The following is a 19,057-nucleotide window of genomic DNA, read 5'->3' as shown; positions in this document are numbered from 1 at the left end:
TTTATCTCACACAACCACGTGTTTTAATAACCAAGGTAATGTTGAGTTTTAGTACATATGTCCAACATCGGTATATAGAGTCTGTCAAATCTGTGCTATCTATTATTATAAGACCCATCTAGTCTACTGTGCTAGTGGCCCGATCTCCCATCTACATATCCTGCCATCTCATGATCAACATACATTACATTCACTTTCATCTTCGGAATGGTCAAATCTATTGCAAGCAGACAATATTGATGAAACTAAAAATAAGAACAGAACTAAAATAGACCGTACCTTCCGCTGGTTTGTCCAGTTTCACCATTTGTTTCCATATTCGCTGAGCGCCATCTGTATCAATATAAGATCTGAGTCGTCGAGAAGCTTACGTGTTCAGTAACAGCAGCATCGGTTTAAATTTGGTACCTAGGCCTAGATGCTGCTGGATCAATCGAGTTTTCACAATCTAATAGGGCGATAGATCTACCCGAACACTTTTCGTATATTTAAATATATTGAGAAATTGTTTGTGTCCTCCTTAGACTTGTTTGTTGCTAGCAGGTGCAAAATATTATTGCAGTTAAAAACTAAAATAGATATCTATATAGAATCAGAGACCTATATACTATAGAATCTAGGCCACTAAATAAAATCCTAGATAGATCTAACGTGACGATACCCAAATTGGAACAGTTTTTAAAGAAAATTGTATAAAAAAATATTACCGCGTGTTTGAATTAAGCATATTTGGTTCCGTGCAACAACAGCAAATCCTGTCATACTAAAAAAAATGCACGATGAAATGAATATAATTGACAACTAAATGCGAAGGTCAGAAACCCTATTGAAATTCTATCATTTAAATGAGTTTTAATTTCTAAATACAAACTGAAGATACTTTTTTATCACATAGCTCAAAAATCCATTTCGACAGGTTTTTAAGTAAAAACTGAGTCAGGTATTTTTGCGCCATTTTCAATTATCATGACGTCACAATCGATTTCTGACTGGTCAAGCCAATGTGTAACAATCTAATGATGTGATCTTTTTTTTTTCTTTTTTTTTATACAGTGTATATATATTTCAATTTTCTCTGCATTCTCACTACATTTTATATAATCTGATCAAACGAATTTGAAAGTTATCGGATCGTAATTCTCACATCAATCCCATATCGGTGTAGTAATATGAAAAACAGCGTTTGTGACGTCGTCACTAAATGCCGATGTTTTGTCTGACGTGCATTTCGAACGTCACGAAAATTGGCACTATACTGGATTAAAAACCCGAATAAGCAATGTAGCTAGCAACACTTTATGCAGTAATGCTTCATAAAAGATAAATATACTCACAGTGGAATTGATAAAGTGTTTAAATCAAATTGACGATTTTGTTTTCAATTCCGTGAACTATATTTTTTTTCTTCTGTGGAAGAGTCGCGTGTACTCCTGACGTCACAAGAACAGGTCCCATTGACAGCGCGAAATTTGACTTTGGAATTGGAAAACATTCTTACAGACTAGATATAACAAAAACTTTTAAAACTTTGAAAGGAAATTTAAGTATTAAAGTGCCTTTCTAAGGAAAAAAATTGTCCTATAATTCTCATAGGACTGCAGACAAATTGAACAACGCGCTTTATAAATAATTATGATTAATCTGTCTGCAATCCTATGAGAATTGTTGGACAAATTTCTAAAGAAGACAGTTTAATACTAATAAACTAATTTACGTATCGTATTTGCAGGTTATTTGTACATTACCCTTATAATACTCTACGGAAGAAGACGTACGTATAGGTTTTTAACGTGCACATTATAAAATACGTTCAAATCAAAGCGTTCACTCTTCAGTCAAAATTCCCAATGAGCCATATTCTATTGTGGTGACACTAAAATGGGCACACAATAAAAACCAGACATGTATGTTTTGTTTCGTTTTAGCAAATTAACCGATGTTATATAAACAATGATACAATGTAATGATATTTCTTAGCAAAATAGTTCGCCTTCAGGTAACGATACGTTGTATTCCGTCTAATTAATAACGTGATTCTCTCCTCCTTGATAAAAATGAAAATGTTTTGTTTTGAACAGTGCTGTGTATCAACTACGAACACTACTATAATTGTATATATATTATATTGTAAATATGTTTTTTCTTTATACATCATATCAGTATGTGAAAAGAGAAAAAATGAATTTGAATTTGGATTAACATCCAGCTCAAATCGACTATTATAAAAATGAATTGTTAGCTTAGTAAATATACGTAGATTTAAGTATTTTCCCGTCATGCATTCACAGTTTTAGTCTGTAAATGATACCGTGTCGTCATGAAATAATGATGAAATGACGTCACAAAATGAAACAATAGATCGACATACAAAAGACAGAAGGTCCCTTCGCGCGTTTCATATACATATTTTTTCCTGCTTTTTTTTTTAAACATAGACAATAATCTACACGTATACTTGTTGACACGGACAATGGTCAGTTTATCTTATAATTTTAGAGACCTGTCCGGCCCAGCACAGTAACAGCGTGTCTCACGTGTATATTAGAATGCTGTGATAATCGTCCGCTATGTTTAGTTCTCTGTACATTTGACAAAGTTGGACTGTCCATCGATATAATATAAATTAGATCACCAATATATGGACTTACATTTCACAGTAATTCAATTATTCTGCCAAACTAAATGTCATTTTGATGTTGTGTCTGAACAATGATACTCCTGTTTTTGTGTCGCACAATATCGAACCAACAACACATAGAAGCTCTTTTATGAATATCGACACAGGGTTCTTTGTCAGCGTTGCTTGTTCTCATAATGCTAGTAGGTTTTTCCCCTAAACGTATATGATTTTACAGACCAATCGGACGAAACTTCCCGGATGAGAATAGAATAAAATGCTCTGAAAAGTAAAACTCCCGAACTCCATATGTCGATGAAGTATGAGGGAAACACAAACGAACAGCACATTGTCACTGACTTTTGTATACGTATATTATCAGCATAATAAATATCTAAATACAATATCGCTTGTGTTGAATTTGTAATTATACAGACTGTGCTACCAAAAATATCTAATTGCTAATTGATTGTTATGTTTAAAATTCTCTCTTTTTTTCCAATAAAGTATTTATTGCCAATTTTCATGTAAAATATATCTCTGTAAAGGGGAAAATAAAGACTGATGATGATGGTTGACTTTTGTGTATGTTATCAGCATAATATATATCTAAATACAATACACTACTGTACCATTCTCATAATGTTAGTCCACTACTGTACCATTGTTATAATGTTAGTCCACTACTGTATCATTGTTATAATGTTAGTCCACTACTGTACCATTGTCATAATGTTAGTCCACTACTGTACCATTGTTATAATGTTAGTCCACTACTGTACCATTGTGTGTTAGTCCACTACTGTACCATTGTTATAATGTTAGTCCACTACTGTATCATTGTTATAATGTTAGTCCACTACTGTACCATTGTTATAATATTAGTCCACTACTGTACCATTCTCATAATGTTAGTCCACTACTGTACCATTGTCATTGTTAGTCCACTACTGTACCATTGTTATAATGTTAGTCCACTACTGTACCATTGTTATAATGTTAGTCCACTACTGTACCATTGTTATAATGTTAGTCCACTACTGTACCATTGTCATTGTTAGTCCACTACTGTACCATTGTCATTGTTAGTCCACTACTGTACCATTGTGATTGTTAGTCCACTACTGTACCATTGTCATAATGTTAGTCCACGTCTGTACCATTGTTATAATGTTAGTCCACTACTGTACCATTGTTATACTGTTAGTCCACTACTGTACCATTGTTATAATGTTAGTCCACTACTGTACCATTGTTATAATGTTAGTCCACTACTGTACCATTGGCATAATGTTAGTCCACTACTGTACCATTGTTATAATGTTAGTCCACTACTGTACCATTGTCATAATGTTAGTCCACGTCTGTACCATTGTTATAATGTTAGTCCACTACTGTACCATTGTCATTGTTAGTCCACTACTGTACCATTGTTATAATGTTAGTCCACTACTGTACCATTGTCATAATGTTAGTCCACTACTGTACCATTGTTATAATGTTAGTCCATTACTGTACCATTGTCATTGTTAGTCCACTACTGTACCATTGTTATAATGTTAGTCCACTACTGTACCATTGTCATTGTTAGTCCAGTGAGTAATATACATGTACCTGTATAGTTATTGCTGATGTATTTGCCTATTGCCTTATGAATATACTTCTATAATACTGTAAACCATACATTCAAACCATTTCCATTCACCATTTTAGTTGTCCTCTCAGACAATATGTCATCCATCGTTGTTCCGATCAAAGGATACATTACATATATATATATATATATGGATCGTCGGTTGATAATTTGTACCCAGACCGCACTATCATGAAAAGGTTTCTGTCTCCCGAGATCTGTATCTAACTCTCCGAATAATCTCCTTGTGGAACGAACGGGGGATCCTCTGTTCTCCGTCCGTTGGGAAAGAAAACATCCCCCGGATTTCTTTCAGTACTATTAACAGCTCATAGATGGGGTTCCATCCCCTTTTGGACGAAGTCATCGCATTGGAATAGCGAAACGTGCTCATAGGTAGCTATATATATAGCCCTACCGATGGGATAACAATCATAGCGAACACAAAAACCAGATAGTCAGCATCCACTAGAGGGGCAACAAATATCATAATTAACGACTAAAAGCGGATATACAAATGTAGTCATCAGCTACTAGTGGGATTACATAAACCACAAGCGACAGCAGCTGGTTAGTATTTCAACCAGGTGTAACACTTGAAAATCGGACGATGAATCGACTGTGATTGATTGATTGATTGATGGGGCTTAACGTCCTTGTTCCGGTTATAACCGTGCCTAGGACACTAAGGGGGAAAGGGGTGGGTCGGGGCACTACTAGGGAGCAATGTTCCGCATTTCGTCATCGCCAAATGATCTAATATGGGAGGGACAGACGATTATCTCTATGTCTTAAATATATATATATATATATATAAAATTAAAAAAATTAGGACTGTCACTGAATTGCCTTAATGCCTACATTATCCTAATCTAGACCTATATGTACCTATACTCTGTGGCGGCTAGCAATTAGTATAGCCTACTCTTGTTCGAATACCAGCAGAGGATCTTAAACGCGCACGGCGTGACCAACCGTACACCGGACCCCGAATTAATGTCCCTTTCGAAGGACAAGAATCGACTGTGGAATGGAAGTAGGCTATTTATCTTAGAGCTGTTTTAAAACGGACGGTCTGATTGGTCGACAATAATGGCTGAGTATTAATTACAGAGCTGTCGACCAATCAGATATCCCGTTTCGAACCCGTTCTAAAATATATAACCTACTTCCGTTCCATTGTCTATGCATTGTCGGCAAATACGCCGCTTTTGGTCCATTTTCTAGCCATTAAATCCTTGTTATATGTAAAAAGAATAACATACATGGATATCTAAGGATTGTAAACCTAACTCAACCTTCAAACTTTTGTCACACTTTGATACAGTAGTTGTAGGAGTAATACTAAAACCAGATGCAGGCGCCTTTGCACAGTATATATAACGACTAAAAGCGGATATTGGTTATAGTCAGCAGTCATTACGAGATATGATCAGACATCAGGGATTTCATAACTTTGTACTCGGTACCAGTGGCGGGGCAGTTATAGCACCGAAACCCGAATACAGTAAATATTACAGGATACTGTCTAGATTTTTTCCCCGTTGACTGACTACTTTCCCCCCCCACATATATCGGTAAAGACAACTCATAGTAAAATATATATAAGGGATACGATGTTGGAATACTGTACAGAGTCTAAATCCACTTTATGTATCCCCACGGCTTTACGTCGTAAGATGGCCTTCTATGTTTGATACAGGACTGTTTACTAATCGATTACAGCACAGGAGCCTGGGGCCCGATCTCCATCAGTCTCTATATAGATGTGGGGCCTGATCTCCATCAGTCTCTATAGATGTGGGGCCCGATCTCCATCAGTCTCTATAGATGTGGGGACCGATCTCCATCAGTCTCTCTATAGATGTGGGGCCCGATCTCCATCAGTCTCTCTATAGATGTGGGGCCCGATCTCCATCAGTCTCTATATAGATGTGTGGCATGATCTCCATCAGTCTCTATAGATGTGGGCCCGATCTCCATCAGTCTCTCTATAGATGTGGGGCCAGATCTCATTCAGTCTCTCTATAGATGTGGGGCCCGATCTCCATCAGTCTCTCTATAGATGTGGGGCCCGATCTCCATCAGTCTCTCTATATAGATGTGGGGCCCGATCTCCATCAGTCTTTCTATAGATGTGGGGCCTGATCTCCATCAGTCTCTCTATAGATGTGGGGCCAGATCTCATTCAGTCTCTCTATAGATGTGGGGCCCGATCTCCATAAGTCTCTCTATAGATGTGTGGCATGATCTCCATCAGTCTCTATAGATGTGGGGCCCGATCTCCATCAGTCTCTCTATAGATGTGTGGCATGATCTCCATCAGTCTCTATAGATGTGGGCCCGATCTCCATCAGTCTCTCTATAGATGTGGGGCCCGATCTCCATCAGTCTCTCTATAGATGTGGGGCCCGATCTCCATCAGTCTCTATAGATGTGGGGCCCGATCTCCATCAGTCTATCTATAGATGTGGGCCCGATCTCCATCAGTCTCTATAGATGTGGGGCCCGATCTCCACCAGTCTCTGTCTATAGATGTGGGGCCCGATCTCCATCAGTCTCTCTATAGATGTGGGGCCCGATCTCCATCAGTCTCTCTATAGATGTGGGGCCCGATCTCCATCAGTCTCTCTATAGATGTGTGGCATGATCTCCATCAGTCTCTATAGATGTGGGGCCCGATCTCCACCAGTCTCTCTATATAGATGTGGGGCCCGATCTCCATCAGTCTCTCTATAGATGTGGGGCCCGATCTCCATCAGTCTCTCTATAGATGTGTGGCATGATCTCCATCAGTCTCTATAGATGTGGGGCCCGATCTCCACCAGTCTCTCTATATAGATGTAGGGCCCGATCTCCATCAGTCTCTCTATAGATGTGGGGCCCGATCTCCATCAGTCTCTCTATAGATGTGGGGCCCGATCTCCATCACTCTCTCTATAGATATGGGGCCTGATCTCCATCAGTATCTCTATAAATATGGGGCCTGATCTCCGTCAGTTTCTCTATAGATGTGGGGCCCGATCTCCATCAGTCTCTCTATAGATGTGGGGCCTGATCTCCATCAGTCTCTCTATAGATGTGGGGCCCGATCTCCATCAGTCTCTCTATAGATGTGGGGCCCGATCTCCATCAGTCTCTCTATAGATGTGGGGCCCGATCTCCATAAGTCTCTCTATAGATGTGGGGCCCGATCTCCATCAGTCTCTCTATAGATGTGGGGCCCGATCTCCATCAGTCTCTATATAGATGTGGGCCCGATCTCCATCAGTCTCTCTATAGATATGGGGTCCGATCTCCATCAGTCTCTATATAGATTTGGGGCCCGATCTCCATAAGTCTCTCTATAGATGTGGGGCCCGATCTCCATCAGTCTCTATAGATGTGGGGCCCAATCTCCACCAGTCTCTCTCTATAGATGTTGGGCCCGATCTCCATCAGTCTCTCTATAGATGTGGGCCCGATCTCCATCAGTCTCTCTATAGATGTGGGCCCGATATCCATCAGTCTCTCTATAGATGTGGGCCCGATCTCCACCAGTCTCTCTATATAGATGTGGGGCCCGATCTCCATCAGTCTCTCTATAGATGTGGGGCCTGATCTCCATCAGTCTCTCTATAGATGTGGGGCCCGATCTCCATCAGTCTCTCTATAGATGTGGGGCCCGATCTCCATCAGTCTCTCTATAGATGTGGGGCCCGATATCCATCAGTCTCTCTATAGATGTGGGGCCCGATCTCCATCAGTCTCTCTGTAGATGTGGGGCCTGATCTCCATCAGTCTCTCTATAGATGTTGGGCCCGATCTCCATCAGTCTCTCTGTAGATGTGGGGCCCGATCTCCATCAGTCTCTCTATAGATGTGGGGCCCGATCTCCGTCAGTCTCTATAGATGTGGGGCCCGATCTCCATCAGTCTCTATATAGATGTAGGGCCCGATCTCCATCAGTCTCTATAGATGTGGGGCCGGATCTCCATCAGTCTCTATATAGATGTGGGGCCCGATCTCCATCAGTCTCTATAGATGTGGGGCCCGATCTCCATCAGTCTATATAGATGTGGGACCCGATCTCCATCAGTCTCTCTATAGATGTGGAGCCCGATCTCCATCAGTCTCTCTATAGATGTGGGGCCTGATCTCCATCACTCTCTCTATAGATGTGGGGCCCGATCTCCATCAGTCTCTCTATAGATGTACGATTTTACAGATACGCCCTATCATGTACACGGAAACCATCATACAGCAAGTTAAATTTTCGGAATTGAAAGTTGTCAAAGGACCAGTTCATGAACATAGAATACAGCGCGATATTGAAATTGCGTTTCCGCTGCAGACAATATAAAAATTATGGAAGTACAAGGTCGGCAATGATTTGTTACTGGGGTGGCGTCAGCATACAGTACTGTACTTAGTAGTGTAATACATGTATAAAATGACGCCATCATATTATATCAAATGTTATAAATAAGTAACGAAATATGTACAGCCTTTCAGTTCTATATCTATAATATATGGAATGCGTACAATGTATCACAGGTGCTTGGGGTAAAAAATGATGTGTACTACATGCATACATATATATATCAGCCTCGTATTACATCTACATTATTTTACATAGTAATACGAGACTCATATAGTACACATATGCAATACAGGATTTTTTTACTCCAAGCACATGTGCAATGTCGTTGGTTGAGTGGGAATATACGGGGTGTACGGAGTTAGCTCTGATGGCAATAATAATAATGATAAGATAAAGATTAAAAAGACTTATCTTGGGCACTTTATTGTTATTAATACAGGGTGGGGTTTGTACTTGAATTGTACTCAATTTATAGCTATAAATGTCAATGATTGAACCATTCGCGTTGTTACCTGTATTGGTATCGCCATGATCTCTACCCGAACAACAGTGTGCTATTTGATGGATTTTCTCAATAAGAGTTGTAATATAATCAAAACGTAACAAGATTTAATCTCCTAGAATAGTGACCAGGTATCTCCTATATCCCTTCCGATTATCTGTCAGTGACCGGTCATTTCTGAAGTCGGCTATTACAGCTGATTTTAGCTGACTAATTGTGTCGCAGCAGTTATCCCCATGCCTTTCCAGCGGGAAAAGGGCTGTCCCGGTCACAAGGTTGCACTCCTGGACTTTCCTTAAAATCCGTCACCCGGAAGTAGCTATCTTTTAAGTCACATACTGACTGGTATCTAGTATTCGTCGGTTTTTATTTTGTCTCGATATAAAACGAGTTAATATGGGCCACAGGGGTTCGTCACAAAGGATTTGATGTATTAGATGGGTCGAACACACATATATATATATATATATCCCTACAAGCCATCTCATACATCATATCATTTTAACGAACCCCTGTATATAAACCTACAATTTTGTACATGTAGACTGCTACTTACGTCGGCTATCGTAGATTCTGATGTAATTATAAAGGTATATATGTAGTATACTGTATTATGAGCTCAAATTGACCAACGACATCCGATCATATTTCAAACAGGGCATTCCCTACAACCAAACAATTAGAATAATTTCACCATCTTAGTGTGTGTAACTTGACATAATTTCACAGGAAGGAAATGACTCTAATATCCAGCTCCGCAGCCGTACACTAATCCAGGTCCTTGAACTTTCAATTGTAATTACAGTCAACCTTCTAACTCGGTCGCCATTTCTCGAACTGTCGTATATATTACAATAGAGTGAAATTAGACGTTAAAAATGTAACTTGTGTATACAACACCACATAATAGGAAAACCGTATAGGACGAATGCATTTGAGGGGTCCCTAGAAATTTGTCATAATCGGGTTTGACTGTACACCTTAATCACAAATTAGACGTTACACACCTTAATGACAAATTAGACGTTTTACACCTTAATCACAAATTAGGCGTTATACACCTTAATGACAAATTAGGCGTTATACACCTTAATGACAAATTAGGCGTTATACACCTTAATAACAAATTAGGCGTTATACACCTTAATCACAAATTAGACGTTATACACCTTAATAACAAATTAGACGTTATACACCTTGATAACAAATTAGGCGTTATACACCTTAATAACAAATTAGACGTTATACACCTTAACACCTTAATCACAAATTAGACGTTATACACCTTAATAACAAATTAGGCGTTTTACACAAATTAGACGTTATACACCTTAACACTAAAGGCATTACACACCTTAATCACAAATTAGACGTTATACACCTTAACACCTTAATCACAAATTAGACGTTATACACCTTAATAACAAATTAGGCGTTTTACACAAATTAGACGTTATACACCTTAATAACAAATTAGGCGTTTTACACAAATTATAGAGTCGTATTACACCTAATCACAAATTCGAAATCAATACTTCGTGTACTCAAGTACGTCTAACCAAATTAGCAGCATAAAACACAGAAAATGGATGAGGGTTTGGTTTATTGTCCAACACTGTACTGTATGTCGATATGAAATCGAATCTGCTGGCAAAGGTCATGGATACGGGATAATGATATTTTAGGCACTAAACAGGCGGTTAGGTTGATATCCTGTGACGGTCCCGGGACTTAGAGAGAAAGGTCAATATTATCATGCACTGTTGTCATATTTCACAGGTCAATGGTATCGTATCCCCTACAAATATCACAGCCTGGCAACGCTGTACGACGTTAGCCCGAGGAATTATACAATTACCCCGACCGTTGAACTTTTGCAGCCCTTAATCTATAACTGTAGTACATGTACATCGTATACGTTGCCTGACACACGGGACCACGAGATCAAACAACCAACCACCGACCATGTTAGCATATATTTACTCTCTATTTTTCTGAAATTTCTCTTTTTTTCATCAGTCTTTCCGACAATAAAAGTGCATACTATAATCAGATAAAAAGAGTTTCTTTGTATGAATATATATATGCAGACGCCATAGCATGTATGTAAACTTTGTAATGAGCAGAGGATGGTGTTTTAAAATTATATACGCCCTAAAATAATAACGTAGAGCATGTTTCTGATAATATAAAGAGTCGTCTTTCGGATAGATATTGTAATAAGCATATTTGGCAAATACATGCCACGATATTACATCAAAGTCTAGACTATTACTCTGTAGATAATGGGGCATCTGTGTTTAGTACATATCTTGCATGCACATGTACTAGAAAATAGTGATCGTTTCTATTAATAGCTGTGTGTAAGTACACACAATACTTATTGTTGTTCATAGTTTTTTTTGTCTAGAATGTTTTGGGTTTCTTTTTTTCGTACAGTATACATGGTGCGACAAGTAAACAGATATTTGTTGTTATACACTCACTCTTAAATTATAAATAAACGTGTTTTGTATCAAAATATCACTCTGGGAATACACTTCAGTACATGTATATATACTATGTACTTACGCACGTGAGTTGGCCTAGCCTCTGTCATGACTAGATCATCATCACTCGCTGTTTGTATATGTAGACAGTGAACAAGTGTAGATATCAATTTTCTCTTTGTAAACAACAACACAAATAGACATTAAGTATATATACGTACCAGAATCGCACTGACTTTGGGTTCGTACTCGATCTCATATCAGTGAGGAGGTGGTGGGGAAGCTCATATCGTCCTGTTTTGTTTACTCGTACGGTCAGCTATTGTTTAGATTGTTGGTCGATGAAAATATATCGTGCGTTTTTGTAGATACATCTTACGTGATTTGACCAGGGAGTTAATTACGTTCGTTACGGTTTATCCTCCTGTAAGTCTCATTAATAGATCCTGACACGGAATAGGTTAAGGCACGTGTGGTATACCTAGTATGTACTAGGCGATGTCCTAAGCACTTTAACATTCGGCCCCGTACACTACACAGTCTAGTATATTGTATCCTTGATCGAGTTATTCATTCCAGATGGTGTGCCGGTTTGACATCATATCGAGGTTACATACAATGGGACTGTCTCTGCGATTTAAAACTTGTCCCAGTATTTGGGTTAGGTCATACAGTCAAGTATCGTTATCTTGAACTCTGGTAACTGGAACATCCTGTTTGAGTCGAAGTAAAGATTCAATTCCTGCAGTACAATTCGATATAAAATACGTTCGGTTACCTCGAATACTCCGGAAATCTCGAAGTTTTTTTGGGATTTCCTCCCAATACCCTCACTGACCTCGAGATAACGAGATTCGACAAAGCTTTGTTTGTGTTATATTAATTTCAATCCCTAGTTAAACAAACTGAACTCGTAATAAAGGAATGTTAATTAATGCGGTAACTAATTAATTGCTAGGTTGATGGTAGGTTCGTCGATCCTCGAGGTTAGACACGTGTGAAACAAATCGAGATCCTCGCATGTAACATCCACTTTTAGTACTGTATGCACCGTCCCTGAGGTAATAACAGTCATTTACAAGTTTAATCCCCCTTAAACAAGACTTGACCTGTGCGAGAGACATTTTGAGCACAATTGTGTTTGTGCATTTAAATGCCGTATTGTATGTATATTAACAATAATGTTTAATGGTATGTACGATATTCGTTATATAACCACTCATGTTTACTGGCAATACAAGTAAAACGAGAACCGGCTCGACATAATAGATATAACCCACCCATCCACCCTCCAACCCATCCCCACCCCACTCTATCCAACCCCAACCCGACTCTACCCAACCCCACCCATCCACACTCCAACCCATCCCCACCCCACTCTACCCCACCCCACCCATCCACCCTCAAACTTATCCCAAACCCACTCTATCCAACCCTATCCTCAACCCACATCTACACTAAAATCCCAAATCCACACCTAACCCCACCCACTCCCAATCTCCACCCCAACCAACCCCACCAATACCTACACTACGATCCCCATATACATGTACCCACCCAACCCCACCGACACCTACACTCCCATCCCCATACCCATCCAACCAACCGACACTTACAATCCATTCCCCATCCCCACCCACACCTACGCTTCGATCCTCATCCCCACCCAACCCTACCTACGCTCCGATCCCCACCCCCACCAATCCAACCCACACTTACACTCAAATCCCAATACCCGCCTACTCCACCCACTCCTACACTCCATCCCAACCAACTCCACCAATACCTACACTCCGATTCCCATCCGCACCCTGCCCCACTGACACCTACACCCACTCCTACGTTCCTATCCTCATCCCTACCCAACCCCACCCACACTCCAATCACCACCCCCAACCACCCCATCCATACCTACACTCCAATCTCCATACCCGTCCAACCCCACCGACACTTACAATCCATTCCCCATCACCAACGACCCTACCAACACCTACGCTCTCATCCCCACCCCCACCCACCCCACCCATATCTACGCTCTCATCCCCATTCCCGCTCATCCCCACCCACACACACACTCCAATCCTCAACCCCACCCACACCTACACTCCAATCCCCATACCCATCAAATCCCACCGACACTTACAATCCATTCCCCATCCCCACCCCACCAAAACCCCACCCATCCTACGCTCTCATCCCCATCCCCACCCCACCCACACTCTCATCCCCATCCCCACCCAACCCCTCCCATACCCACACTACAATCTCCGTCCCCACCCAACCGACCCACTCCTACACTCCGATCCCCATACCCACCTAACCCCACCGACACCTACACTCCGATCCCCATCACCACCAAACCCCACCGACACCTACACTCCGATCCCCATACCCACCCAACCCCACCCACTCCTACACTCCGATCCCCATACCCACCCAACCCCACCCACTCCTACACTACGATCCCCATATACATGTACCCACCCAACCCCACCGACACCTACACTCCGATCCCCATCACCACCAAACCCCACCCACTCCTACACTCCGATCCCCATATACCCACCCAACTTCACCGAAACCTACACTCCGATCCCCATACCCACTCAATCCCATCGACACCTACACTCCAAACCCATTTCCCACCCAACCCCACCGACACCTACACTCCGATCCCCATACCCACCCAATACCTACAATCCCACCCCCCATCCCCATCTCCACCATAAGTTAATGATTTAACGTGATCATGCATAATTCTAAAAATATGTTTTCCACAGTGGACAATTATGTTGATAGGATATACCCTGTAGAACAGGGGCCACGGTGGGCGAGTGGTTAAAGTGTCCTGACACTTTATCCCTAGCCCTCCACCTCTGGGTTGCGAGTTCGAAACCTACGTGGGACAGTTGCCAGGTACTGACCGTAGGCCGGTGGCTTTCCTCCACCTCCTAAACCTGGCACGTCCTTAAATGACTTTGGCTGTTAATAGGACGTTAAACAAAAACAAACCAAACCAAACCCTGTAGAACTTGAAATCAGCCACTGACCTCGATCTCATTACAACAGCTAGTCCGATAACATAAGTTTCATAACATTTCTTTTATTTGTCGTACATCAAACGTAACCAGTAGGGACAGGTCACAAGTCAGCTGTATGAAAAGCGTGAACTTTCCGTTTCGAGATAGATTTCCTTGACAAATGTTGACTACGTGTACATGGTTTTGAGAGTTGTAAGTCGATGAAAAACCACGTTAATATTTTATTGTCAACGTCATGATTTCATTCGGAAATATTCTTTTTATCACACTAGATGGGTGTTATTTAACTCTCAAGGCATGAAATAATCATAACAACGTTGAATAACATTCAGTTTATACCAGACGCGGAATAAACTCTTAATGCGTCTTGATTGGTTGACACGGTGACCTTTGACCGGGACTATTTTTAATCACGTGGTTCAATGCAATTTGATTGGTTCACACTTGAAGGCCGCTCCACGATGTCCTGGAAATGATAACGCATATATAAGAAGTAGTTTGCAGAGTTTTGCTATATTCTTGAAAATACAAAAAGATTTTTAACAATTTATTGCTTTGAAAGAATAAACCTACTTAGTATTTTGTTATGATTTGTAATAAATTGTAATATTTCAATACATTTCCGACTTTGTCAGCTTTGCATATTAATTTGTGGCATTTCAAATTAGGTCTTATCCTTACACCACACCTGATATTGTGAAAAGAACAGACAGTCCTTGTGTGATACGAAATCAGTCCTAATATTCCTTGAGAATGTGGCATTTACCAGGTTTTGACCTAGATTTGTATGGTGGGTATCGTTAATGAATCGTTTACTCTTCCGGAACGCCTGGTCTTGTTGTTCCAATACTTATTCAGTGGTCTCAATACAAATCTGTACCTTAACTTCCGTGTTTCGTGCTCTTTATATCGATTTTTATTTAGAACTACATGTACGGTTTCGTTTCTGTGTGAGTACCCTCTGTTGTTTGTTAGTTAGAATTACGGTTCCGTTTTTTTTTTTTTTTGTCAGTTTTCGCTTTTGTTTTAGTTAGAATTACTGCTCCGTTTTTGTATCAATTACGGTTCAGTTTTTGTATCAGTACTCGCTGTTGTTTTTAGTTAGAATTACGGTTCCGTTTCTGTGTCAGTACCGTCTGTTTTTTTTATCCTCTAGCCTTGATCGATAACTACCATAATAAAATCAAATGTTTTGACCGTGTAATAACTGTCCATACATGAAACTTCCTCATTATGATAAACTGATACTGTTTAGGAAGTCTGACATCCGTCTGACGTAGTATGTAGACTGTGTCCGGGTTGTCCGCCTCGGTACAGATCGCGTTAAAAAAATCGGTTTATATATATTTATTTATATTATATAGTTACTATAATATATACACATATACAGTTCATAAAGGAATGTCAAATCATACCACGTGATCAGAATTTCGGGTGTTCCATAATATGGAAACGTGAACTGAATGCGGACCATAACGTGAACTGAATGCGGACCATAACAAAATCTTAAAGTCTTTTCTCCAACAGATTGTTTAGCGTACTTCACATTCACTGTCTGTGAGCAGGAAAAAAAACCCAACGTTTTCTTCTCTTGAGCAGGTTTTATTGCGTCTTTTGTACAAAACCAACACCTCCAAATGTATGTAATAATAATGAAGGTCTAGGAGAAATTAGTTATCAATATTCGGCAAATATCATGTGTATGAGACAAATACATATTATGCAAAATGATTATAAGAAATTGGTTATATGTAGAGAGACAGATTAAAGTAAAGTGGAAGCCTGTACCTAGATCAACTGACATACGACAAAGGTATACCTACATGTACTGTGTTATGTAATACCACAACAAACCTAAGTAGTTTGGCTTTTAGTGGGGACAGAAATTCAAGTTCGTTAAACCATGTACTAAACATGAATAAAAAGGAATTCATACTACACCTAAGCTTTCTTTCCCATTTAATTCATATGTATGTGCAATATGATTGAATACTGAATAAAATATATTTTAAAGTTGCTGAAATGGTTCTGACCGAACTGTTTAATTATTTTATTTCAATAAATTTGTTTTACTCCGACTGAGTTTTGATTTTATTGTGTGGTTCGGGTGAACCTTATATTTTATCGCAATAATTAATATAACTCCAGATTTTTTAAATATTCTAGTGCCCCAATCAGTTGGTCAAAACACCCCTTATGCATTGAGAAATAGAAATAATTTTGTTATTTCTAACTATAGGCTTTCTAATACAAATTCATTCTTTTTACCTTCAACTCTTCGTCTATGGAACGAACTAGATCATAATATTATATCTTCTCCTAGCTTGAGCATTTTCAAAAATGCTATTACACCAGATATAAATAAATTAAAACCTCCCAGTTATTATGGTTTTGGTGATAGGAAAATGTATGTAATTCATACTAAATTAAGGTATCAAAACAGTTCTCTCAAATATGACTTATTTCGTTTTAACCTGGTAGAAAATGCTGAATGTATTTGAGGTAACCCCTGTGAAAATGCCTTTCATTTTTTCTTTGTGTGTCCAAATTATGATATACAGAGGCAATTACTTTTTCTTAGTCTTCGAAATGTAGATATCGATGCAGCTATAAACTTACAGTTACTCCTATGTGGAAATGTTCATCTGCCTGTAGACATTAATTTAATCATATTCAGAAATGTGCATCAGTTTATAAAAACAAGTAATAGATTCTAAAATGCATGCTATTTGTTTGTTCTGTACTTCCTGCCTTTTGACAAATCGGCGAGCAATGTTACAAAGATGTTACAAAAATATTGAATTGGTGACCTTTAGTCTTTATTTTGTCAAATATTGTAATTTTGCCTATTGTTTTGTGAAAGGGCGTTGATAAGTTGCAAAAACTTGTGCCCAATCCCTTTGTACTTTTTGACAATAAAATATGTTTGAATCACTCAATGAATGGCATTAAAGGTAACGAAGGAAACCATATGTAGATAGTTTAGTCAGTGGATCGATACACGAAATACATCCCAACTGCGTGTGTCTCAGACGATGCCCAACAGGGGCTTAATTGGCGCGTTTCTATGACATTCTGGGTCATAGGAACTTGTAAAACTAATTAATTTGGAATGACACTGAAAATTGTAAAGAGAGAAAGATGTTTATTTTTTCACAGCGCAAAACCGACACAAAATATTTCAAAACATTTCTCCACTGAGTTTAGCTGCGTTATGTATAAGAAACAGTTATGAATTAACGTGAAATTTCTTGTGAAATTATACCGTTTGCCATTGGACGTTTTATTAGAAACACTTACTGGAGTAATAATTAATTATATATACGCTATGTATTATATAATAGAAATCACCGTTAGGCTCATTAACTTTCAGTTCAAGTGGTATACAATTCGGGGTTATGACTTTTATATAATTTTATTTGAATGGAATTAAAACTGATATTCAATCATTGTCTCTCCATCCCTACCCTTAATCAGATCCTATTTTCAAATATGTGCAATGGTAATTGAAACTGAACAATATATATTACACAATTTATGTTATATATTACATATATTATATATTGTGTATAGTACATGTACTTGTATTGTGTGATTTTTTGTCCAATGATGAGGATTATTTAATCCTTTACTGGAAATAAACTTAACTTAACTTAACTTAACATAATTTAACTTAACTTAACTTAACTTTACTTATTTTACCTTCTATCGGAAGGAAAGGAAAGACCAAAGCGAAAGAAAACCGTGGCAGGGGATATGATGAACATTGATAAGCCGAAAGTTACGAGTAGTGGATTGTGTACTTGTGCCATCTGGGTCGAGAAAAATCATTCACGCAGTCTTAAATAAAAAAAAAATGTTTCAATTACTAGTGGAAATGTCTAAATTATTTCATAAAAGAATTAAGATGAAGGAGATTGTCACATTCTTTTCACATACTTGCACCTTCTTACACCCCATCCTTACCCTTCCCTTATCCACACTTCCACACTAAATAATTATTTTATTGTTAATGTCATCTTGTATATTTTGTATGTGTTATAAAATATTGTATGGAAAGGGCTTGATATAAGTTGGAAAACTTGTGCCCAATCCTATTGTATATATTTGATACAATAAAATATGTTTAAACTAAACTACTTAATTTAAAAGCAAAAAAAAGTTCTTAAGAATACAGACAAATAATATGTGTCCTAATCCGAAGTTTTCTGAGTGAATTATCGGCCTCCATGCAACACGTCAAACACTTTTTATTACGAATAACAATGAATGCGGTATAAAAGACATGTTGTAATATTCGATGAAAGAGACCAAAAAGAGTCCTGGTACTTATATTATATTAGTTGTGTGTCAGACCTAAATTTAGATCTGAGAGTTGTCGTTCTTACGTGTGTATTAGAAGCGCCACCGCA

The 19,057-nt window shown here is 38.8% G+C and overlaps 1 protein-coding gene across 2 annotated transcripts in view; it reads right to left on the bottom strand.

The window, feature by feature from the left end:
* LOC117334958 (myogenesis-regulating glycosidase-like) overlaps nt 1-12,153 on the bottom strand; it is a 32,721-nt gene extending 20,568 nt beyond the window's left edge. The window contains exon 1 of one of the 2 annotated variants that reach the window (XM_033894823.1): nt 11,826-12,153. In XM_033894823.1, the coding sequence (XP_033750714.1) occupies nt 11,826-11,863 (38 nt within the window). In that variant the 5' untranslated portion in view covers nt 11,864-12,153. Of the gene's footprint in view, nt 1-279; nt 320-11,825 lie in introns of those variants that run through there. The other variant, XM_033894824.1, reaches the window with a different exon arrangement.
* Nucleotides 12,154-19,057: the final 6,904 nt, after the last annotated feature.

Source organism: Pecten maximus, chromosome 9 (genome assembly GCF_902652985.1).
Source record: "Pecten maximus chromosome 9, xPecMax1.1, whole genome shotgun sequence".
NCBI lineage: Eukaryota > Metazoa > Mollusca > Bivalvia > Pectinida > Pectinidae > Pecten > Pecten maximus.
The sequence above is the reverse complement of the archived record's forward strand: the minus strand, read 5'-3'. Positions and strand labels throughout refer to the sequence as shown.